The sequence below is a fragment of the Xiphias gladius genome, chromosome 15 (assembly GCF_016859285.1).
Source record: "Xiphias gladius isolate SHS-SW01 ecotype Sanya breed wild chromosome 15, ASM1685928v1, whole genome shotgun sequence".
Taxonomy (NCBI): domain Eukaryota; kingdom Metazoa; phylum Chordata; class Actinopteri; order Istiophoriformes; family Xiphiidae; genus Xiphias; species Xiphias gladius.
The window spans coordinates 33248803-33272780 of NC_053414.1; the positions used below are offsets into that span (position 1 = coordinate 33248803).

General features: G+C 38.0%; 1 protein-coding gene and 1 long non-coding RNA gene across 8 annotated transcripts; one reads left to right on the plus strand and one right to left on the minus strand.

Moving 5' to 3' along the window:
- Positions 1–212: 212 nt before the first annotated feature.
- Positions 213–4190, minus strand: LOC120800378. Its single transcript, XR_005708974.1, has 3 exons — positions 3886–4190; positions 375–415; positions 213–245 (listed from the first exon to the last, which is right to left on the minus strand). It is a non-coding gene; the product is annotated as an uncharacterized LOC120800378 (long non-coding RNA).
- Positions 3456–22690, plus strand: LOC120800376 (zinc finger protein 239-like). Of its 7 annotated transcripts, none has more exons than XM_040146445.1 (7): positions 3456–3588; positions 6524–6667; positions 7081–7268; positions 7789–7859; positions 8607–8691; positions 9413–9454; positions 20537–22690. In XM_040146445.1, exons 5-7 carry the CDS (start codon positions 8674–8676, stop codon positions 21578–21580), a joined length of 1104 nt encoding a protein of 367 aa, XP_040002379.1. In that variant the 5' UTR covers positions 3456–3588; positions 6524–6667; positions 7081–7268; positions 7789–7859; positions 8607–8673; the 3' UTR covers positions 21581–22690. The 7 variants fall into 7 exon arrangements, with proteins under 7 accessions (XP_040002379.1, XP_040002380.1, XP_040002384.1 ...); XM_040146446.1 differs by having other exon boundaries at positions 7133–7268; XM_040146449.1 differs by lacking the exon at positions 3456–3588 and adding an exon at positions 3625–3832.
- The last annotated feature ends 1288 nt before the right edge of the window (positions 22691–23978 follow it).

Genomic DNA, 23978 nt, shown 5'->3' on the forward strand with positions numbered 1-23978 from the left:
CGTACATAAATAAAGAGCAACACATCAGCATTTAGCAATTCAAATAAACCTTAGAAAATTGGACATCTTTGGTCATAAAAACTGTTATATAAAAGACTAATTTGTTATTGGTAATATTATAGTGCAATTTAAAATACATGAATACTAAAAATTATGTAATTTCAGAGATGATAAAGTAAAATTAAGAGAAATTCTACATACCACAAGGAACAGGGCTCCCACTCCACCAATTCCATTTGCTTCCCCTGAAAAATATTAAAACATGTTTACCATTAAAAGCAAACCTATGTTTAGATGACAGTTTCTAGACATTTTTGACATTTACTTATGACAAAGCAAACCCTCAGCCTTTTGCTTTTTACCACCCTCTTTACTTGGTAATACTGCTCTCCTCCACTGATCCTAAGGCTGCATTCTGAAAGAGGAAAAAGAGTGCACACTTACATTATGTTTGACCTTGTACATATTGATATTAGCAATGTTGCACATTTTGATCATCAGTTAAAAAAAACCTCAGTTCTAATACTCCTAGACCTAAGCTCTGCATTTGAGACAGTGGACCAGGGGATCCCGCTGGAAAGGCTGGGAAACTGGAGGGGGTCTGCATGGTACTGCTCTCCAGTGGTTTGAATCCTTTATTGTCACACTTGGAGATTTCCACTCCAACAGACACAAATTAGTGTGTGGGGTACTGCAGGGTTCCAACCTGGGCCCTCATCTTTTCGACTTATACCTCCCCTTGGCTACAATATCAGCAAAAATGACACTAGCTACCATAATTATGCTGATGACAAGCAGCTTCTCATGTCACTATCCACTGATGACTTCCAAGCCATAAACTAACTAGGCAGCTGTTTGGAAGAAATCAACCACTAGATGGTAGCAAACTTCATTCAGTTGAACAGGGAAAAAACAGATCTTGGTTGTGGGCTCATAAGGCCAGAGACAACTACTCTGTGAGTACCTGGAGTCAAGATCACTAAAAACAAAAGGACAGATTAAAAACCTAGGAGTAACCATGGATGGTGAACTCAGTTACAGTGATCATATCAACCGCATCACCAAGGTTGCCTTTCCAAGGCTTTCTTTCCCTTTCTTTGTGAGGAGCAGGCTGGACTATTGCAATTCTCTGCTAATGGGCCTTCCAAACAAAACAATCAACAGTTTACAATTTATCCCAAAGTCAGCTGCACGAGTTCAAACCAGGACAAAAAGATCAGGCCACATTACTCCAGTTGTCCGGAACCTTCACTGACTACAGTTTATTTCTGATTTGATGTAAAGCACTTTGAACAGCTTTTGTATGAGTTGGTGCTGTGCAAACAAAAAAGGTCCAATGGCGCTGCTAAACAAATTGTGAATCATGTTTTTTAATAATTTTTTTATTGGTCAATAGTTGTGAAATTAAAGATGGCATAACAAAAGTGTGTTGAGAAAAGACAGCAGTTGACGTATTTATGACTTATGTTTATCTAGCAAATGTACTTGAACCAGTATAGTTACTGTCCAATTTGAAATGGTGGAATGTAAGTATAGGATAGCTAAATTAACTCCAAGTAAATCTTCTATGTTCTTCTTTTTCTTCTGTTTATTCTTTGGAGGCATGTCTGTTGAGATTAAAGTAAACTTTTTGTAAAGAGCTGTTATTATAATATCGCAACTGCTCATAATACCACTACTCTAACAACAAATATTTCATTTGACATTACTGTTATAAAAATATAGCTGTTTAAAGTGAGTGTGCAAATGTGCAACACAGAATGTTTCTACAATTGCCAGATATTCCAGAATCAGAGTTCATTAGCTTCCAGCCTGTCAGAATTTTGTCAATTTCTTTTTGCATGGTGAGTTACCCTGACCTACGTATTTGTTACTTGTATAACACCTTAGAAGTAACTATACATTAATCATACACTCCTTTATATTTTCTCCTATTTTACATTTGTCCATTTAGAGCAGTATTTCAAGAGTTCAAAAATGAAAGAAGAAAGAAATCAATCATATAATTAGGCTTTCCCATGGAAAATAACACTGTAAAAAACATTGTACTACTAATTGAATCTGGATGTGTACACTATTCAAAAATGTCACCACAACATATCCTGGTTTTGTTTGGCTGCTGCAGTACTTTGTGTGCATGCCCATGGAGTATCAGAACTGGTGGGGGGATGGATGACAGGACTGGTGATGGCAGAACTTGTGGAGTGTTGCTGGTAAGTCTAGCCTCAATAGAAATAAAACACAAAACTATCAGAGTAATGTTGTTTTGTTTTGCATACTAGCAAATCCATTGTTACATGCAATATATATTAATAAAATAAATTTACACAATTGTAAATAGATGATGGGTTCTTCCCAATTACAAATTTCTTTGTCTATGCTGTAAGTGTGGAAAATTAAATTTACTGCCCAATCATCAAGCTTTCATAAACTGCTTATGAGTTTTTATAGTAGACCGACCTATATGTTGAGATTTTAAATTATTGCAGATACAGCCTGGTCTGAGAGCTGCCATTTTGGGTTGCAGGACAAGTGTAAACCAGGTGGCAGGCTTTTTCCCTGGTCTTGCAAGGAAAACGATGGACCTGTGCCCTTACGCGTCTAATTTTTTAACTTCAAATGTCATACAGAAACAATTTTAAAAGTTTACTGAAGGGCACAGGCACAAGCAAGGAGGAGTTGTTTGAAAAGCAGAGAATAAAGTTGAAGGGAATTCTGTAACAAAATAACAAAACCATCTTTTGTAAGTAATGTATGGGGAAAGATAAGAAAGATGAAGGAGTCCGAAGAGAGTGGCAGTAACCAGTGTTAAAAGCTGGACAGGAAACAGCAATATCAAATGAAGACAAAAAAAAATGATAGTTAAAAACATTCACTGAAATTCATAGTTCCGATAATATATTAGATGAAGGGAAACAAGGAAGAGAAGAAACTAAAGAAGCATATCCAGGGGTTTTACAGAGACAAGAGTGTGCAAGTGGTGCAATGGATGCACTTTTTACAATACAAGAAATGAGGAGAGCTGTAGCAGAATCTGGGTTAACATCTCCAGGGAAAGACCAAAAGATGCAGTTATTATACCTATAATAAAACCAGGAAAGGACCCGACAAGTCCAACAAGCTACAGACCAATTGCACTTACTCACATGGTGGGAAAATAATGGAAAGGATGATTACTGAGAGAATGAGTTTCTATATAGAAAGTAAAGGATTGTTAAGAGAGGGAGGGGAACATTGGATCCAGTAATCTGTTTGGAGACAGAAATTAGAAATGCCTAAATTAATAAAGAGTCCTGATGGAAACAGGGAACCATGGCCGACACTCCAGGATCGTAGGTGACGGTAATGCACCTTGAACGCTAGTTTTCACCCGGCATTAAACAACAAGAAGAAGAAGAAAAAAAAAAAGAAGCAGAAGAAGCTGACGAGTAGACGTAGGAGGAGGAAAAGGAAAAAGGAAAAGGAAAAGAAGTGGAAGTGGAAGTGGAAGTGGAAGAAGAAGAAGAAGAAGAAGAAGAAATAGAAAAAATAGAAGATGATTCTGCGCAAGCCTGTCTCTTCTCGTACCATCCTGATGAGACAGAAGAGGTAATATTATATGCTGCTCTGTGTTTTCGTTTTTCTGTATCTGAGTTACTGCTTCACGATAGCACGTCAGCTTAAAGTCTTCTCCGCCCAGCTGTGCAAATGCAGCGGTTTCCTTCCAGTTTCTTGCTGCTAACTATGGGTTCGCTCGGATGTGTTGTGCTAATGTTAGCTAGGCTACGGAGTCACTGCTGTGGTTCGACGAGCCTACGTTTTGCTTATTGGATCTAAATGAGGCCTTGTGTGTGTATGTTAAATGTAGCGGCTTTCTTCTAGCATCTCTCTGCTAAAGCGTATTACCTTGTTAGCTTTAGTTAGTGTAACAGCAGGAAGTCTGTTTCCAGGTAGTTGTCTCTATTCGGCTCAGTGAGAGGAGGATCAGCCTAATTGTTAGCGGCGGGTATTTCAGTCGTGAGGTAGCGAACATGCACGTAGTGAATTAATTCCTTCATGTCATTTTCGTTAGGTAATTACATTCCCCACATTTGTCCCCGTTCCCTCGACACGTATTAGCATCACTGGCCAGCTTTTGCTGGTATCACTGACGCCGAGATCAAAGTGGTTGAGGGTAAGCTACTCTTGTTCCTGTGGTATTTGTCGATTCGGGGTGGTATGTCACTGTTTGCTTTTGGCTGCTGCCGTATTACCAGCATTACAGTCTAACTAGTGGTCATGTTGTCTGGTTATCTTTGTTTACATATTCCGCGTCCTGTGCTCCAGATGCTGTCGTTCGCAGATTCGTCATTTTCTCGAATAGTAACCTACCTGTGTGGACTGTTAACTGGTGTTAGTCGCAGCTTAACACAGGCAGACGCTGCGTACTTAATAGCAAGCCTCAAAAATAAATGATCACATAGCAACACCCAGGTGTTACGAAGAATACACAAGCATGGCCACCTCAAAGGAAATTGCTTTTGTTTTTTTTGCTAAAAAGTGCACATAGTGGCAATTGCAATGCTCATACCAAACACGTCATGTGACTGGTCAGGTGAAAGCGTCATGTGGTGTAATTGTGTGTAAAGTAAGTGAATGTGCTTTTCATCTTTTTTCATTTAAGATAAACACTTTACTGGTCTTGTTAAGCCTCAGTGTATCCTCAACTTATTTCAAGTTGAAGTTGGCAGACATGATTTTTGAAGGAGGAAGTGATGGATGTTCCCTTTGATAAGCAGGGGATCAGTCATCTGAGGATGGAAATGGCCCAAAAGCTCATTGAGGAAAGGGGTTGGTTTATAATGTCTCTTCAGTTGTTATTGTAATGCAAGTACTATTTATTTCAGTAAATGACATGACGGTCTGTAATCAGCAGATGAATTTATCTGAACTGTGCCAGATGTGCGTGTGTTCAACATGACACGTGCAATGGGTAAGACAAGTTCGGAGTACTTGCAGTTGATTAATGTCTTAATTATGGAACTGCTATACAAGTATTTTTTTAATTTTACTTCTCTGCCAGATTGAGTGCATGCTTTGTGGGAGCTGGTTCTACTGGAGCTGGGTTGGTCAACCGCCTTGTGACAGAGACTTTTATTGGCCGGAATGTGATTAGCATTTGATGGTAATTTCGTGCCTTATCACATGTATTTGTTGAGACAGGATTTTATCTCTGATATGACATGCTCCAACTTGGCCTACATATAATTGTCATGGCAACAAGATTCTTGCTAACAGTTTATACTGTTTTAAAAGGAAATGGTATTTCCTTTTCTTTATTTTATTTATGCAAAGAACTAAACTTGCATTTTCTTTTTTTTTTTTAGCATTCTATGCAAATTTTCATGGGTATCAAAGATCACCAGACAACATTGCCACCACTTAAACTGTAACACCGGCTTATGATACTTGTAAATGGTATGTCACTCACGCTGTCATTTCTTTACTGGTCCGCGGCTGTGAATTGGAGTGATAAGCCATTTGTAAGTTGCACACAGTGTTGGCATATCATAATCAGTGGCATATGTCAATATGAACTGTTATGTGACAAGAGAAGAGGTACATGGCAGTTGAGTGTAAGTGAAATAATGTTTATAAGTGCCATAAGCTGGTAAAAAAGCAACGATATACGAAAAACCAAGAGTGACATACCACTCAGAATCAACACATGCCATTAGAACAAGATTGGCATACCATCAGCCACTTTTTGATCTCGGTGCTGCTGCAGGTTGCTGCACATGTATCACACAGTGTTATCTTTGACAAAGCTTAAACACTTTGAAATATTAACAGCATAGTTGACCGCTGTGTTTTGTAAATAATTAGTGAAGTCACTGGAGAACGGGAACAGTTTTGTTTGTTTGTAGTTAGCACAGGTCAAGTGCTGAAATGGCCATAGTGCAGTCAGGTAAGACAGATACTCTGTTACTAGATCAGTCTTATGAATTGGATGTGCCACAGATGCGAGTCCATTTACCGTGTGAGTTTGGATTTAATCAAAGCGATTAAGTGTGTTGGACTGAATTTGTTTTTTCTACCCTGTTGAAAACTATGGGCATAAGTTCAAACATTACCACACTAGACCTGTCTGGATGCTCTGTCCTGAGACTCCCATCAGATTTTCACATTAGCAGTTGACACAGCTGTTTCTACAAGCTGAGAAATCTCACTGACAGTGAGCACAGCAGTAGTTGTTTTTCTACTTAGTTACATGACGTATTTGAATGGATGTTCCTTAGTATTTATTTTAGCATGTTCTTAAATAAACACAAGCTGCAAAAATTGAACTTCCTCAGGAAATCTCGCAATTCCTCAGACTCCAAAGAATTTTTCACAGTATATTTTCCAAAATAAGGGAACACCCTTAAGAAACCCTGAACAGTAACTTATGTGTGGGGGCAGACAGAGAGACCCAGACCCCTGTGTAAACTTTTTATTGTCTGTTACTTACTGACACTTTGCTTCGGAGTGCATTTATTTTACGTTATCTGTTTTCTCTTGTCAGATTTATCTGACAACAGACGTTTCTCGTCCTCCGTCCAGTTTGGCTCCTTATTCTCTGGTCCTCAGGAGACATCTTTTTTAACCACACCACAAAAACACCACCGCAAAGAATGCTTTGGTTTGCAGTCAAGTTCTGAATAAGCAGGTATGGCTCAATCATGGCAACTTTACTATATTCCTGCTGCATTGTGGGAAATCAAGCAGCATTTTCCTTCTCTTACCAAATTATCCTAATATGTACTTTCAGGTAGGGAGAAAGATTATTTTTGATTGTAACCCTGAAGACCAGGGATGTCACAGTCTGCCATGCTCAAAGTTAGACCAGGATTAAATAGGTCTAAAAATACTCCAGCCCAGACAGAGCTCTACATTTACATTTTATTTAGAGGCAAATGTGGCCCTAAATGAAAATATTAGATATATAAAATATAAGATCGTACATGACTAACAGCTGGAGCAAGGTGGCAGAGAAGAGAGCTGACACATGATCACAATGCTTAATTAGAGGATTAATTTGTCTGTCAACTTTTTCTGTGAAACTAACCAATGGACCCTCAGAAAATCAGTAAAGACCCACCCACCATCTTAGAAACAACGCTGTTGTTTTTAGGACTGAGGAATGGAGAGAAAGTTTGAAGTTCTGAAGTTCTTGCAGCGGTTTTGCAAAGCAGCGGCGAGGATGTCGGCCTGAGCCTGATGGGTTTAATTTCAAAGGTGAAGAGGAATACCAATCTATTTGAAGACTGGTAAGTGTATTTATTTTACAAAAATTTAGTCTTGCAATATCACAGTAATTTGCTCTGTGCGTAAATGTGACCATCTTTGCTAAATGCTGCTTGAATACATAAAATTGATTTGTTATCAAGAGTCATGAACTTTGACAAAACGTACTGTTCATTATTAAAGTTTTACTCTGTGTGAAAGTTATTTCCTTGCGTAAAAGTGAACTTCACTTACAAATAGTATAGGTGAATGGATATGTTTTGGCCATTGAATATTGAATCATACCGTTCTGTACAGATGAGAATTTGTCTTTCATAGAATTTTATTTATTTGTGTGCATGTGTGTGTGATTTTACTCTTAAAGTAAAATTACTGGAAATCTGTAGAGTTGGGAAATGGGAGAGAGTATCCCCACCCACCACGTTACTCTTAAGTTTGAACTGTGTGCGGGGCATCTGGAGGAAGAAAGCAGAATGGAAGTGAGAACTTTCTTTCAATGAAATTAGTAGTGATGAATGTCCTAAATTTTTATTTCTTATACAGTGAGGATTCACAGCTGCCAAGGCCCAGTGAAGCACATGCAGCATCTCTCCAGCAGCCATGCATATAAATATGTAAATATTGTAAATAGTGTTTTTTTTTTTTTTAAATATTTAATAAAAATTTGGTTTTAAAAAGAAACTGTGCTAATGCTCATTTTTCATTTGCACACATCCTATGAAGCTTGATATGTAGTATGAAGTCATTATTCAGTCCCATATTATCTCAGTCCCTCTAACGTTTGGTGAAAGTACTGTGACCAACAACACTTCTACTCACAAATCAAATTACAAAATTATAGTTTAGACATTCATTATACATTTATCTACTATTTTATTCATACACTCCACTATTTTTGTGAACCTAAGACTTTGGTAAACCAATTCCATGCACCACAACAATTCACACACATGAGTATGTTTTCACTGAAAGATTTGATGAATTTAAAAAATTGAACTTAAATGTTTCAGCTTTAGAGCCAAATATTTTTTTTGTTTATTTACTCTGAATCCTTTCAAACCTTTCAAACCACAATTTTGAGTGGCAGCCAAATTAATGTTCACAACCTGTTGCTCTAACCTCAAAAATCTGATCCGGTAGAACTTAATTCACCCTCGATCAAATGTTTGTGCCAAAGATGCTGAGTATACAAAGTAAAAATAGATATATACAGTGGCTTCAGAAAGTATTCAGACTCTTTCAATTTTTGCACACACTGTGTTTTAGATATGGTTACCTTCAGTCACTTCTAGCTACAGTATTATTGCTGTTTTAGTAGGTGTTCCAGCTCTGACCCGTCTTTCTTTATTTGATGATTTCAGAACTGAAACGTGCTGAAAGCAAGAAAAGCATTTGGAGGACGTCAGCTTTGACAAATAAGGCCGTGAAATGAGTTCCTCACAAGAGGTGAGATCAAATAAAACTTGACATTATCTGGTATTTCCATCTTGAGTTATGTGCCTCAAACAGCAATGAATTCACAAGCTAACGATTGCACAGAAAAAAATCTTTGATAAGATGGACATCAGAATAGGGCTAGTCTAGTAAAAATTAAAAGTTGTTAAGTAACGTAATTTAATGTATGTAATATATACATATTACACATATACATTTCTCTGTAATATATCCTCATATAATAAACTCATACCATAGTTCTCCAGGGGTTTCACAACTGATAACCAGCAAGTCAGAGCATTACCTAGAACAGACACATTTCTTCGATTCTGCAGTTTTGTGCCAAATTCATGGTTTTAGCACAACGGTGCACATGGCACTTTTATGCACACAAAGCCAGAAGGTATGTAGCCTCCTGGTACGGTTTTAATTAGAATTTTACAGCCTGATAAAATCCTGAGGACATTAAATGATAATCTGGTTGTCTGTTGACACATTTTTCTAAAAACATGTTATTTTTTGAAATGATGTGTCATTTAGAAAACTGTGGACTTACACAGTCCCTTAGGAAGTACACTATGTGATGTGCCTTTTTTCTAATAAACGTCAGCAGTCTATGAAAATTTTGAAAAAACTTGAACTGTGAAATCCTGTGGAATATGTTGAGTGTGAATTCGATGTGGAGTGCTTTTTTTTATTATTAGTACTGAGTTGTTTTTTCTTTCCCCAATAGTGCAGGGGAGCCGATTCAGACTGTTTTATAGTGGCAGAAAAAGTAAGTGAAAATTTTATATTTCAATTCAATTCAATTCAATTTTATTTATATAGCGCCAAATCATAATGAAGGTTATCTCAGGGCACTTTTCATGTAGAGCAGGTCTAGACCATACTCTTTATAGTTTTATTTAAAGAGACCCAACATTCCCACATGAGCAAGCACTTGGCGACAGCAGCAAGGAAAAACTCCCTTTAACAGAAACCTTGAACAGAACCTGGCTCATGGTGGGCAGCCATGTGCCCCGACAGGCTGGGTTGACAGAGAGAGAGAGACAGAGAGAGAGAAAAGGGGGAGGGGCATAGCACAGTAGACTTATAATATAAAGATGTGTAACAATAATGAGACTAATAATTATAATAATAGGGTGAATAACTTGGAGTACTTTATAAGTACTAGTACTTATAAAACTAAATAAAAAATCTAGATATTATTATAATTAATAATAATAGATGATAATCATAATATTTGAAGCAGTGGGCGTTGAGCAGAATCATAGGGGCAGTAGGGGGTTTGCAGTCACAGATCCAGACTCTCTAGCACCAGGGGCAGAAATACCTGCAGAAAGCAACAAGAAGAGAGACGAGGAAGCACACAACTATGTGAGAGAGAAGAAGTCAAGTTAGTAACGAGCATTGATGGCATATGAATGCATGCAGATGGAGAGGAAGAGGAGCTCGGTGCATAATGGGAAGTCACCCGGCAGTCTAGGCCAACAGCAGTGTAGCTAGGGGATGGTTCAAGCCAGGCCTGCGTCAGCCCTAACTGTAAGCTTTATCAAAAAGGAAGGTTTCAAGCCTACTCTTAAACATGGACAGGGTGTCATGGACAGGGTGTCTGCCTCCCGGACCCAAACTGGAAGATGGTTCCACAGTAGAGGAACCTGATAACTGAAGGCTCTGCCTCCTATTCTACCTTTGGAGACTCTAGGAACCACAAGCAAGCCTGCATTCCTGGAGCGCAGTGTTCTAGTGGGGCACTATGAGCTCTTCAGATATGATGGTGGCTGACCATTAAGGGTTTTGTAAGTGAGGAGGAGGATTTAAAATTCTATTCTGAATTTTACAGGGAGCCAATGCAGAGAAGCTAACAAAGGAGAAATGTGATCTCTTTCCTCAGTTCTTGTCAGTACTCGCGCTGCAGCATTCCGGATCAGCTGGAGAGTATTTAAAGATTTGTTCGGACAGCCTGATAATAAGGAATTACAATAATCCAGCCTACAGGTAACAAAAGCATGGACTAGTTTTTCAGCATCTTTTAGAGAAAGGATGTGCCTGATTTTTGCAATGTTACATAGGTGAAAAAAGGCAATCCTTGAAGTTTGTTTCAAGTGAGAGTTAAAGGACATTTCCTGATCAAAGATAACTCCGAGATTCCTAACAGTGGTACTGGAGGCCAGGGCAAAGCCATCCAGAGTAACTTTATCATTAGATAATGTGTTTCTGAGGTGTTGCGGGTCAAGGCCAATAACTTCAGTTTTAGTTGGGTTTAACAGCAGAAAGTTGCTGGTCATCCAGGTCCTCATGTCCTCAAGGCAAGCTTAAGGTTTAGCTAACTGATTGTTTTTTTGTCGGGCTTTATTGACAAATACAATTGTGTATCATCAGCATAGCAATGGAAGTTTATGTTTCCTAATAATATTGCCTAAAGTAAGCATATATAAGGTGAATAGAACTGGTCCAAGCACAGAACCTTGTGGAACTCCATGACTAACTTTTGAGTATATGGAGGATTTATTGTTAATGTGCACAAACTGAAATCAATCTGATAAATAGGACCTAAATCAGCTTAGAGCGGTTCCTTTAATGTGAATTATATGTTTCATTCTCTAGTAGGAAATGATGGTCAATGGTATCAAATGCAGCACTAAGGTCTAACAAGACAAGTACAGAGACAAGTCCTTTGTCCGTTGCCGTAAGAAGGTCAATTTTAACATTCACCAGTTCTGTCTCTGTGCCTTGATGCACTTTAAATCCTGACTGAAAATCCTCAACTAAGCTATTATCATGTAAAAAGTCACACAACTGGTTGGCGACAGCTTTCTCAAGGATCTTACAGAGAAAGGGAAGGTTAGATATAGGTCTATAGTTGACTAAGACATATGGATCAAGAGTAAGCTTTTTAAGAAGAGTTATAATTACAGCTGTTTTAAAGGACTGTGGTATATAGCCTGTTAATAAAGATATATTGATTATATCTAGTAAAGAGGTGCCAACTAAGGGTATAACTTCCTTACACAGCCTAGTTGGGATGGGGTCTAAGAGACAAGTTGATGGTTTAGATGAAGACATTGTTTAAGTTAATTGGTGAAGGTCGATGGGAGAAAAACTAAATCTAAATATAGATCAGGTTTTAAAGCTGTTTCTAAGGTGTCTGTGTTTTAAGATAAATTGGAGCCGGTTGGGGGCAGGAGGTAGTGAATTTTGTCACTAATAGTTAGAATTTTTTCATTAAAGAAGCTCATGAAATCGTCACTACTGAGAGCTATAGGAATGCATGGATCAATGGAGCTATGAGTCTCCGTCAACCTGGCTACAGTGCTGAAAAGAAACCGAGGGTTGTTTTTATTTTCCTCTATTAGAGATGAGACATAGGCTGCTCTGGGATTACAGAGGGCCTTCCTATATGTTTTAAGACTATCATGCCAGGCTACGTGGGATTCTTCCATTTTGGTAGAACGCCATATCCTTTCAGGTTTTCACGTAGTTTGCTTTAATATACGGGTTTGGGAGTTAAAACATGGAGCTAACCTCCTTTGTTTTATTAGCTTCTTTTTTAGAGGGGCAATAAAGTCGAGTGTCATTCTCATTGAGCCTGCAGCACTATCAACAAGATGGTCAATTTGGGAGGGACTAAAGTAGGAGTCCTCTGTTATATTGTAACATGGCAGTAAATTAAGTGCTGATGGAATCGGTTCCTTAAATTTAGCTACAGCAATATCAGATAGACATCTAGAAAAGAAATTTTTGCCCAGTAGTGTGTAGTCCAGTAACAGGAATTCAAAAGTTATTAAATAATGGTCCGATAAAAAAGGATTCTTTGGAATGATTATTAAACCTTCAACTTCAATTCCATAAGTCAGAACGAGGTCCAGGGTGTGGTTAAAACAGTGGGTTTATTACACCTTGAGCGAAGTCAGTTGAGTCTAACAGTGCGATAAACTTAGTTTTAAGGCAATCATTATCAGCATCCATATGAATATTTAAATTACCTACTATAAATACTTTATCTGTACTAAGGACTAAACTTGATAAAAACTCTGAGAATTCAGATAAAAATTCAGAGTATGGACCAGGAGCGCAGTATACTATAACAAATAGAATAGGCTTTAAAGTTTTCCATGATGGATTTGTAAGACTAAGAACCACGTTTTCGAATTAGTTATAATTGAGTTTAGGTTTAGGGCTAATTATTAGGCTCGAGTTTAAAATGGCTGCAACTCCACCTCCTCAGCTGGTGCCTCGAGGAATGTGAGTATTAATATGATTGGGTGGAATGGATTCATATAGGCTGACATATTCGTCATGACACAGTAATACAGCTTTGGATGGGAGCGATCTAATGTTTAAGAGTCCATATTTAATTCTACTATTTTGTTGTACTTCTGCAGTGGTGGTCTTAATATTTATTAGATTTCTGTGTACAACTCTTCTTCTGTTTATTTTTGAGTTAATTAATTTAGGTGCTCGGGGGGCAGATACAGTATCTGTGGGAGTTTGGGTGGGTGACTGCTGTACCGGAAGCACAGAGAAGCGTGTAAGACTGCAACTCTGCCTTCTGGTCTCAACTGTGGGTTGTCATGGTTTTGGTCTACTAATAAACTCTTGATATTCAGAAATTCTAGATATGAGAGCTGCTCCCAAAGTGGGATGTATGCCATCTCACCTGATCAGACCAGTTATCTACAAAGCCCACATTGTTTGCTGGACACCACCTCGACAGCCAGCGGTTGAATGGTGACATGCAGCTATACGTGTCATTGCTGGTCAGATTAGGCAGGGGCCCAGAGAAATCTGAGGAGTCCGGCATTGTCATTGCAAATGTACATACCGACTCAACATTGATTTTTGTGACCTCCGATTGGCGTAAACTTAATAATAACATTCTTACTATATTTACGTTTATCCTTAGCCATCAGTTTTAAATAGGATTCAACGTTGCCTGCTCTGGCCCCAGGAATACCTATGACCAGGGTCGCAGATGTCGCTAACTTTACGTTTCTCAAGCTAGAGCTGCCAATAACCAGAGTTGGTTTCTCAGCGGATGTGTTTCTGAGTGGGGAGTATCTGTTTGAAACATGAACTGGTTGGTGGTGAACCATGGGCTTCTGCTCCTGCTTAGGGCTATGCTTCTTGTTACAGTCAGTCACTCAGCTGCCCTGGCTTCCCGATTGTTCGGGAGCTGCCAGGGTGAGAGAGGGAGCTAGGCTGGGTTGGCTCGCACCAGCTACTGGGGGCTGACTAACTACAGCAGCTAACGATTTGGTTTCCATGGTGCGGAGCCGTGCTTCCAACTGACTGAGCCTCGCCTCCATCACTGCAAATAAACTACACTTATTACATGTACCATTATCGCTAAAGGAGGCAGAGGAATAATTAAACATACCGAGCAAGACAGAGCAGGAGAGTGAGCAGGAGAGAGAGAAGCCATCGCTAACTGCTAAGCTAAAGTAACTAGTGTATGTAGAAGCGTGTGAACAACTGTAAAGTAGCAAGGAAATCGCTAGCAAAAAGAGAGGGCTAAGAATGCTTAAGCAGAACTGATGTACATTTAAATGTACAGCGGGTAATTAGCTGCTGTAATGAAGAAAAATAGGAAAATTAACTGGGTAGAGGCAGAACACCAAAACTCGCTACCAGTCACACAGAAACTGACAACAGGAAATGACACAATACACTTACCTCAGCACGTCAGCACGTCAGTAGAGAGTCACTTCACATTTATGTGGAAATCTGTCTTAAATTACGGTCAGACCTTCATCTAAGTTACAATGATGAACAAACAATCTATTTTAACTAATAACACACAAATATTTGTATTGCCCTTGTCCATTTTGAATACATCATTCAAACATTCACAGTGTAGGTTGGAAAAAATATGTGAACCCCCTTGGCTAATGACATCAACAAAAGTTAATGATATCAACAAAAGTTAATGGGAGTCAGGAGTTTGTAAAGCTGTAGTCCAGTCAATGAAACCAGATTTGAGGTGCGGGTTAGAGATAAATATAACAAGCAGTGAAACATTTTGAGTTTGCTATTCACAAGAAGCATATGTTGATGTGAACCCAGCTTCACAAGAAAGATCTCAGAGGATTTACAATCAAGAATTGTTCATTTGCATTAGGAGGGGTAACATACTAATCTCAAAGAGTTTAGATATTCATCAGTCCACAGTTGGACAAAATGTCTAAAAATGGAGATGGTTTAGTACTGTGGCCATTCTCCCTAAAAGTGGGTGCCCAACTAAGATAACTAAAAAAGGCACAACACAGAATGCTCAATGAAGTAAAAAAGAAACGCAGAGTAACACTAAAAGGCCTAAAGGAATCATTGGAGCTGGTCAACATCTCCGGTCATTAGTCTACCATACACAAATCATGGTGCATGGTTGTGTGGAGCATGGTTTTCATGGCAGGACATCATTGAGGAAGCCGCTGCTCTCAAAAAGAAACATCATAGTCTGCCTGAACTTTGCCAAAGAGCACCTTGGCACTCCACAAAGCTACTGGGAAAATGTTTTGTGGACTAATGAAACTAATGTTGAATTGTTTGGGAAGAACATACAGCATTAAGTATGTCATAAAAAGGGCCCTGCATTCCAACATGAAAACATCCTAACGGTGAAGCACATTGGAGAGAGTGTCATGATGTGGGGCTGCTTTGCTGCCTCTGGGCATGGACAGCTAACCATTATCGAGGGGAAAATGAATTCCCAGGTCTATCAAAGTGTCTTACAGGATAATGTCAGATTGGCTGTCCACCAGCTGAAGCTCAGTAGAAGTTGGGTGATGCAGCAGGACAATGACCCTAAACATGGAAGCAAATCTAATACAGAATAACTTAAAACTTAAAAAAAAATCCACCTTTTGGACTGGCCCAGTCAGAGCCCAGACCTTAACCCAATAGAGATGCTGTGGAATGGCCTCAAGAGAGCCGTTCACACCACACATCCAAAGAATATGGCTGAGCTGAAGCAGTTCTGAAAGGAACAATGTTCCAAAATTCTTCCTGAATGTTTTGCGGGTTATGGTGCCAAAGGAGGTTCAGTTATTAAATCCAAAACTTCACTTCAGAAAGGTTAGCTAAAATGATGGAAAAAAATCATGTTAGATTGTAAATAACTGGGTTGTCAGTGACAGCCAGGATCAGTTTCTCCTCCACCATTGTTGACAGTGTTGATATCATAAGTCCCACCCACTTCTTGATTTTGATTGGCTGGTGAGAGAGAAATGACATTGACAAGCTCAGCAGTGTTCCAAAAGTTGAACTACTTTCAACTGAAAACACAGTGAGGGGAAAAAAGTAAGCTTTACGCCAACAGTGTTTTTCCGCCGAGGACGTTGAGCGTTGTCACTGTTGAACTTAATAGGATTTGTATTGCACAAAAACAGCTGCCTGTGGATACAGACCCTTAAGCCCTTAGCTGTTAGGCTCAGGTTCTTTTTTTTTTTTATTTAAAAAAATTGATTAAAATTAATACATTTTTTTAAATTAATTTTTTTTACCTGATTGAGCATTTTGTATTGTGCTTTTGGTGTAATTGTAGCTGGGCAAATTCTTGATTTGTAAGTATTTTTTGCAATCTATGATTTACGTCAGCAGATGCTTATTGTGAATATCAAACTCAAAATATTTTTTTTATAAATTAAAGTAGCTATCACCCACACCTCCAATCTTGCATCATTGAATACACTTCAGGTTGGCTAACTCCTGGCACCAATAAGCTTTTGTTGATGTCATTAGCCCAAGAGTTTACATATTTTCCAACCTACACTGTGAATGTTTGAATGATGTTCTAATGATCTATTCAGTATGGACAAGAACAATACAATGATTTGTGTTATTAGTTAAAATAGATGGTGTTTTTTCATAAATTTAAATGATCTGACTATATTTTAAGACAAATTTATACATAAATGCACTTTCAAAGTGTTTACTTTTTCTTGCTAATGTATGTGCAGTACTGTTTTTTTTTTTTTTTTGCTGTTGTTAGTGTAAAGTCATTAAAGTGAACTTTGAGATTAAAATTGCAAACTGTCGGTAACTACTGTACATCTGTACAAACCATGGTCTAAAGAAAGGAATTTGAATGTGCAGGCTACTCTGGGTTGTCACACACTGGTTTATGTGTAGATGTGTTTTTGTGAAGGAAGCACTATTGCATGGTGACACCCTGTAGCGGAATTAATGGCGCTTCAATACTAGTTTTTACTTTGAAATCTAGACATGATGATTTCAGAAGGCTGGCAGTCAGAGAGCCACTGGCTAGGAGCAGCAATTCGAAGTGGCTGGGACTGTATGAACCATGAACTCAATATTATAAGAACTGGATGTAAGACTAAGAAGTGGATACCAAACAAATCTTGCATCCAGTTCTTATAAGAAATTATCAGGTGGACCCCCCCACCCCCCCACCTTATATATAATATAATACAATAATTATATATTATAAGAACTGTACACTTTAGAGTCCTGGTATCCAGTTCTTATAATACAGCCAGTTCTTACAATTAAATCCTTTCACTTGAATGAAAATTGCTCATCGAGCCAGACAAGTTTTCTAGCTTCCTCACATGCACATTAGTATTTCTCCTGCTGGCCCAACCCACGTGTTCCATATACTTTACATTGGGATGACATCACAGACTTGAAAATCACTTTCTATGCTTTGGGAGTTTTACAAATATAAAACCTAAATAGGTTAAAAATTCACAATACAAAGAAGTCAAATAATTGACCTAATGGTGGTCTATGGGGATTTTTTCGTTGCAGTACAATGACTGGACACTAGCCAAAAAGTTCGGAGCAAGTATGAATACAATTGATTCCTGACATGGTCAGACAACATTTACCAACTACCTCTGATCAAGCATACCTTAGCTGCAATACACATTTGGTGCTCTAGTGAGTATTTCTGGCAATAGGACAGTGTATGCGGGAGTCAGCATTAACTACAGTGTCTGTGTTCATGACAATGAAGGAACATGTCAACAACTGCAACAGTGTGACTCATTGATATGTTTGTTTTTTATTTTACTTTGCTCGGCACAATAACAATGTGAAATAAAACAAGTGACATTAAACAAATTAAACAGACAATGCTTTACAGACAAAATGAATTAAATAGAAAACAAAAATAAAAATATAATTACAGTGGTTTAAATATGGTATGTTAGAGGAAGAAAGAAAAAAATTCCTTTATTAGCATTCATCCCTTTATTCACTAATGCTGCTGAAATGAGCTTACTGACGTCATGAAGCATTCAAACTGTAGTTACCTTAAGTACAGAAAATCTGAGTGATGGGGCCCCAGGTTGTGCCACTCATGGCATGTTGAATACGATATAATTTTGCCCCTAGGTCATGCAGGCATGGCTTTGTTGTTTCACTAGAGTGCCAATTTGATGAGTTTCCAGAGGTGCTTGATCGGTCCAGGGTTACGTCATTAAAAGTGTTGAAGTCACCACCAATTAGTCAGTCAGATCTATCCTGTAAATCAGATAGTAGAATTATTGATATTGTTCAGGGGTGCAAAAAATTTGTGAAATATGTAGGGCCGAAGATTAGCGATACTTAAGTTGTTAGTATAGAATGAAAGCATAAAGCGTTTTTGAGAGGGAGGGACTACCCAGTAATAGTATGGTGTTCCTAATAAAGTGCTCGATGAGTTTACTTCATCTTGAAAGTTATTTACAGCAAGGTCTGTGGATTATGCTGAGGTGTGTGTTATTTTGTCTAGCCTACTGCATGTGGGATTTGTTTATCTTTTTATGTTTAAGTGTGCTCTCTATGTATGAAGTTGTTTAATAAAGTATTAATCTTTGGAAACATATTTTGCTTTCCCTTGGGTGTTTTCAAATTTTAGATTGGTAGCAGCTTTCCAAAGGGACAGCTGGATTGTTGTCCATCAGCAAACTTGTACAATTTGTTTTGTGTGCAAATTTTTACATTACATGGATTTCTCCTAATTACAAGAACTGTATACTATGAATGCTACTATATACACTGCAAAAACTAACAAGCTAACGAAGAAATACTTGATTTGAAAAGATACAGACTAGAAACAAAATAATTTATCTGCCAGTCCAGTAAGATAATTACACTTAGTAAGATTTCTGAAATAAGAAAAATTATACTGGCGTTAGAAAAGTGAGATCACTTGAAATAAGTGGTAAAACACACATTCCGAGCACTATAAAGTCAAATAAACTCAAAACGAGCTTGTAAATTCTTCTTTCACTGTTTTTTTTTTTCTTAAAGTAAAACGATCTTAAAGCCAGAGTTACCAATTCAAGAAGATTTATCTTAATTCAAGTGTTGTAATCAGTATGTTTTCTGTCTTGAGACCAGGCAAACTAAATGAAATCAAGCGTACAACTTTACATTCAACAATTACTTATTAAATTGAATTGCTTTCTGAAAGATTGCCTTCTAACCCAAAGTGTTATGGTAGTTAGCAAAAACAAAAAGATGACTTTCTAAACCTCAAAATAGTAACAATTGCTTAAAACGTCACTTAGGCATTACAAGATAAAATATCAACATGAAGGTAATAATGGCTATAATGCAAGTAATGTGGTGTTTTGTTACATTATTCACTCTGTCATCATTACTCAACGTTGAATAAGATTCCCTGACACTCAGTTGAAGGAAAAAAAGGAATGTCTCCTTCTGCTTTCCTTAAGATTGTCAATTGAGATTTGAAGTCATTCTTCAGCAAATTAAAGGATAGGTTTATCCTTTAACGTCTTAACTACACTCTGACCTGTATTTCTCTCTCTTTTTTATTTCTCTCTTTTTTCACTGCACTGGACGATATAAGTGTAACCAATGTGGAAAGAGTTTCATTTGCTAAAGTAATTTCAAGACACACCTGCGTATCCACACTAAAGGATAGGTTTATCCTTTTAATGTGTGTCTTAAATAATAGTCAGGTTCCCATTTGAACATTAAAATAGGTTTTGCTTGCTATAATCATCCCCCGTCCATAGTGACCATTGACACATCCCCCTCTTAACATTCTTGCAATGCAAGTTATCAGTACCAAAATCCACAGTCCTCGTTCTGTATAAAAATATATTCCAAAGTTTATCTCAAGCTAATTGGAGGTTACAGCCATCTGAGTTAGACCAATCTAATGGATGTCTTCCAAAGCTGCAGCCTTTTTAGTACAAAATTCCCTCTTTTGTTACATCCCTCCACTGCAGCTCAGCAGAGAAACACTGTCCTGGAAAAACAATAAAGTCTGCAGTTTTGGAAGACATTCAATTTATTTGACTAACTCAGACTGTCTCATGTTAACTTCAGATAAACTTCGGAATGTATTTTTGCACAGAATGGTAACTGTCGTCCCCCATTATACATGGAAATCAGATTAGGAAGGGATCTCTTAATGACAGGTATGAATCTGTCCCTGGGCTTCAACCTCAGTAATTTGATTGACTTCTTAGGAAGTACTGAGTAATGCGGCGTTACGTTATTTTAAATGGACTAAGAAATGCTCCGTAATCAAATTGCTGCACCTTAAATCGATATCAGTTTGATATACCTAGAGATTCCCAGGCTTCCACACAATGCAAGATGCCAGATTTCTTTAATTATGATGAATAATAGTAAATATAACGTAATACATACCAAAGTCTAAATATGTGTTGTGTCAGTTACATTTTGTCAGGGCTGTCCAATCATGTGCCATGGGCAAGTCTAAAGGTTTTCAGAGACTGTTGATTTTTTTCTGTTGCACATGATTAGACACCCCTGCTGTATGTTGTTCAGTAGGCATGCTAATGACTGGCACCATTTTATCAAGTCTTAACTACACTCTGACCTGTATTTCTTTCTTTTTTTTTTTTTTTTTTAGTTGAAACGTCACTGCACTGGACTATATAAGTGTGACCAATGTGGAAAGAGTTTCACTCGCTCAAGTAATTTCAAGACACACCTGCGTATCCACACTGGAGAGAAGCCATACCAATGTGAACAATGTGGGAAGAGTTTCAGTCAGCTAGGTAATTATAAGACACACCTGCGTGTCCACACTGGAGAGAAGCCATACCAGTGTGACCAGTGTGGAAAGAGTTTCAGTCGCCAGTTTAACTACAAGCAGCACCAGTCTCTCCATATTCAACAAAAATCAAACTGGTGTGAGAAATGTGGGAAAGGTTTCAGTCAAGGTAACTATATCCGACACTTGCGTACCCACACTGAAGAGAAGCCATACTGCTGCAACCAATGTCACAAGAGTTTCAATAATCCACGTTCATATAAGAGACACCAGCTTTGCCACACTGAAGAGAAGCCATACCAGTGTGACTATTGTGGAAAGAGTTTCAAGCGCTCAGGTGGTTACAAGACACACCTGCGTGTCCACACTGGAGAGAAACCGTACTGCTGTGACAAATGTGGGAAAAGTTTCCATCGCTCAAATATCTACAAGCAACATATGCGTATCCACACTGGAGAGCAGCCATATCACTGTGACCAGTGTGGTAAGAGATTCAGTCAGCTAAGTATTTTCAGCCAACATCAGCGTATTCACACTGGAGAGAAACCATACTGGTGTGAAAAGTGTCAAAAGAGTTTTAGTCGTTTAAGTTATTTCAAGGTGCACCAGCGAGTCCACAGTGGAGAAAAATCAAACTGGTGTGACAAATGTGGGAAAGGTTTCACTCAGCTTGGTAGCTACTACCGACATCTTCGTATTCACAATGGAGAGAAACCATACAAGTGCGACAAATGTGGGAAAGCTTTCAGTCAGGCATATAGTTGCAACCAACACCAGCGTGTCCATACTGGAGAGAAACCATACTGGTGTTCAAAGTGTAAGAAATTATTTGCTTGGTCTGAGTCATTGAGGAACCACCGCTGTGTTCGAACAGATGAAGAGAGCTCCAACTGTGTGTAGGAGAATTTTTAAATTTTCTACTTGAAAAAAGTAAATTAAACATTAATTATAAAACACCTTTCAAATTCTCAGTTACAAAGTTTCCCATTAACAAAAAGCCTATAAAAGCATTGGAATAAATAGATACAACGAATGTAAAAGACAGTTGTTTAATAATTAAGACAAGGAAGCATCAATAAAATGCTTTTAGAGTAATTAGGTTTTGAGATGAGTACAAACAAATTTGCTGATCTGACACCAATAGGGACACTTTTCCGTAATCTAAGAGCCAGGATAGAAATGTTTGCTCACCACAAGTCTTGTACTCTGATTTTGGCCTTTGTTCTGATGACCTGAGGAGAATAATTGACCTGTAATGGATCAGCTACTGATGTATGGTGGAGCTAAACTGTGTTGTGTCTTTTAAGTAATTAGAAGGATTTTAAATGCAATCTTAAATTTAGAAGGAAATGGGGTAATATGGGAATGTTTCTTAAATGAAAATAACAGGACTGAAAACCTTTCTTCAAAATCTCCACCACCAGATTCCCTTCATCCAAAATTACTGAGGATGGTGCTATGACTGGGATTATAGCAGGTAACGTTTAGCAAACATAAAAATTCAGCCAACTTGTACATGGTTGTTTACTAAATTGAATGTCAATAGGTGCGGTGACCATGTTACATTAGATATTGATTGTGTGTTTTAGCTCACGGCTATAGATAGCTAGCGAAATCAAAAGATGAAAGGTGTTAAGATTGACAGTAACTGATCAACTTGAACTAACATATAGGTTCTTAAAATGTGTTTATCCTTTGGCTGGGCTGGGTCACAGCAGTGGTTCAGGGGTTCAGGTGGTACAGCAATCTATTGATAATCTGAAGGTTCTTAGTTTGATTCTTGTTTTTATACATTTTTATTTATCGATTTTGTGTTAACAGACAACTTCAAGTTTTAGTAAATAGGTTTATTTTTTATGTTTTAAAACTGTTTTGAGTGGAGAAATGCCAAGGTGCTGAAACATAAAAATAAAGAGATGAAACAGACAACTTAAGTTAAACCACATTATGGTCAAAAGGTTTGTGTTTTTTATGTTATGAAACTGCTTTGAGTGTGTAAAAATTCCATGGATCTGAAAAAAAAAATAAAGATTTACAACGTAATGTATACTTTGATTTTGTTTTGGTCAAAATGGATTTTATAAAATTGGTATTGAAAAAAGTATCATTCATGTACCGGTATCCAAGTCAAGGTACGGGTACCGGTACCACCATTGGTATTGAAAATTTTTAAACAATACCCAGTCCTACCCAGAATAGAATCTTGAGGAACTCCACAAGTCAGAGGAGCACAATCAAACACTTTGTCAAAGATGCCTAGAATTTCCAATACATTATATAGGAGAAAAACTATTCAAGTGTAGTGATCGGTGTTCCAACTCATTTTTTCAGGTGACTGAATAAAATGTTATGATGTATTCTAACAATAGCAGCTCTTAAATCCAGAAGAACCAAAATGCAGCTTTCACCATGGCTGTGGTTGAAAAGTAAAAAAAAAAGTCCTTTCCTAACCACTTTTCCTTGTACACGATAGAAAACGTCATGAGGAAAGGAAAGGTGAAGGAGACAACCATGGTGCTAAGAGAATCTGACTGCACTTACACTAGACTACGTAATTATGCGAAGGCGGATGTCATTGATTGGTCAATTTAAGTGTTGCTGCTGCAAGGAATTAGGAGATGGCATCATCTCCTTTCCTTTAGTAAACGATGGTCCATTGTACCCTGTGCTAAAGTAGATAGGAAAGGAAGCCTTGAAGCACCTTTCCTTAGCATTTAGAGAATTCAACCAGCTCTTTATCATGGCTGCCACTTAGATACTTCCGTGTCATTTCACTCAGTTCCGAACCTTCCTAAGCAAAAAAGACTTTTTACCACAGCCCAAGATCATATTGCAACAATATTTCATTTGTGACTTTAAGGAGAGCTGTCTATTTGCTTTGCCTTTGATGGAATAAAAACTGGAATTTGTCAAAGAGACAGTTTTGCTGTAGAGTATCTAAAAGTTGCTTGCAGACAATTTGTTCTAAGATTTTAGAAATAAAGGGCAACCTTGAAGTGGATCTATAGTTTGGGAGTTTAGCAGCATCAAGATCTGTAGCAGTTGAATAGAGGTGATCCTAAACCGACCAGGGACACAACCAGAGAAAAGGGAATTATTGATAATGGTGTGTGTATAGGAGGGCCAATGATACATAATACTTAATTGAAAAATTCATATGGCAGAATGTCAAGAATGGGAAAGAGTGGGAAACAATGTCAGCCACTCTTTAGGCAGGACAACGAGCCAAAGCAAACATCCAGCGGCATCAAAAACTGGTTGAAAAGGAAAAGATGGCCTGTTTTAAACTGGCCATCAG

Bases quoted from the DNA above. Each gene is read 5' to 3' on its own strand.
- LOC120800376 (XM_040146445.1), top strand. The intron at 9,455-20,536 runs GTAAGTGAAAAT...TTTTTTTTTTAG, and splicing joins GTTTTATAGTGGCAGAAAAA to TTGAAACGTCACTGCACTGG.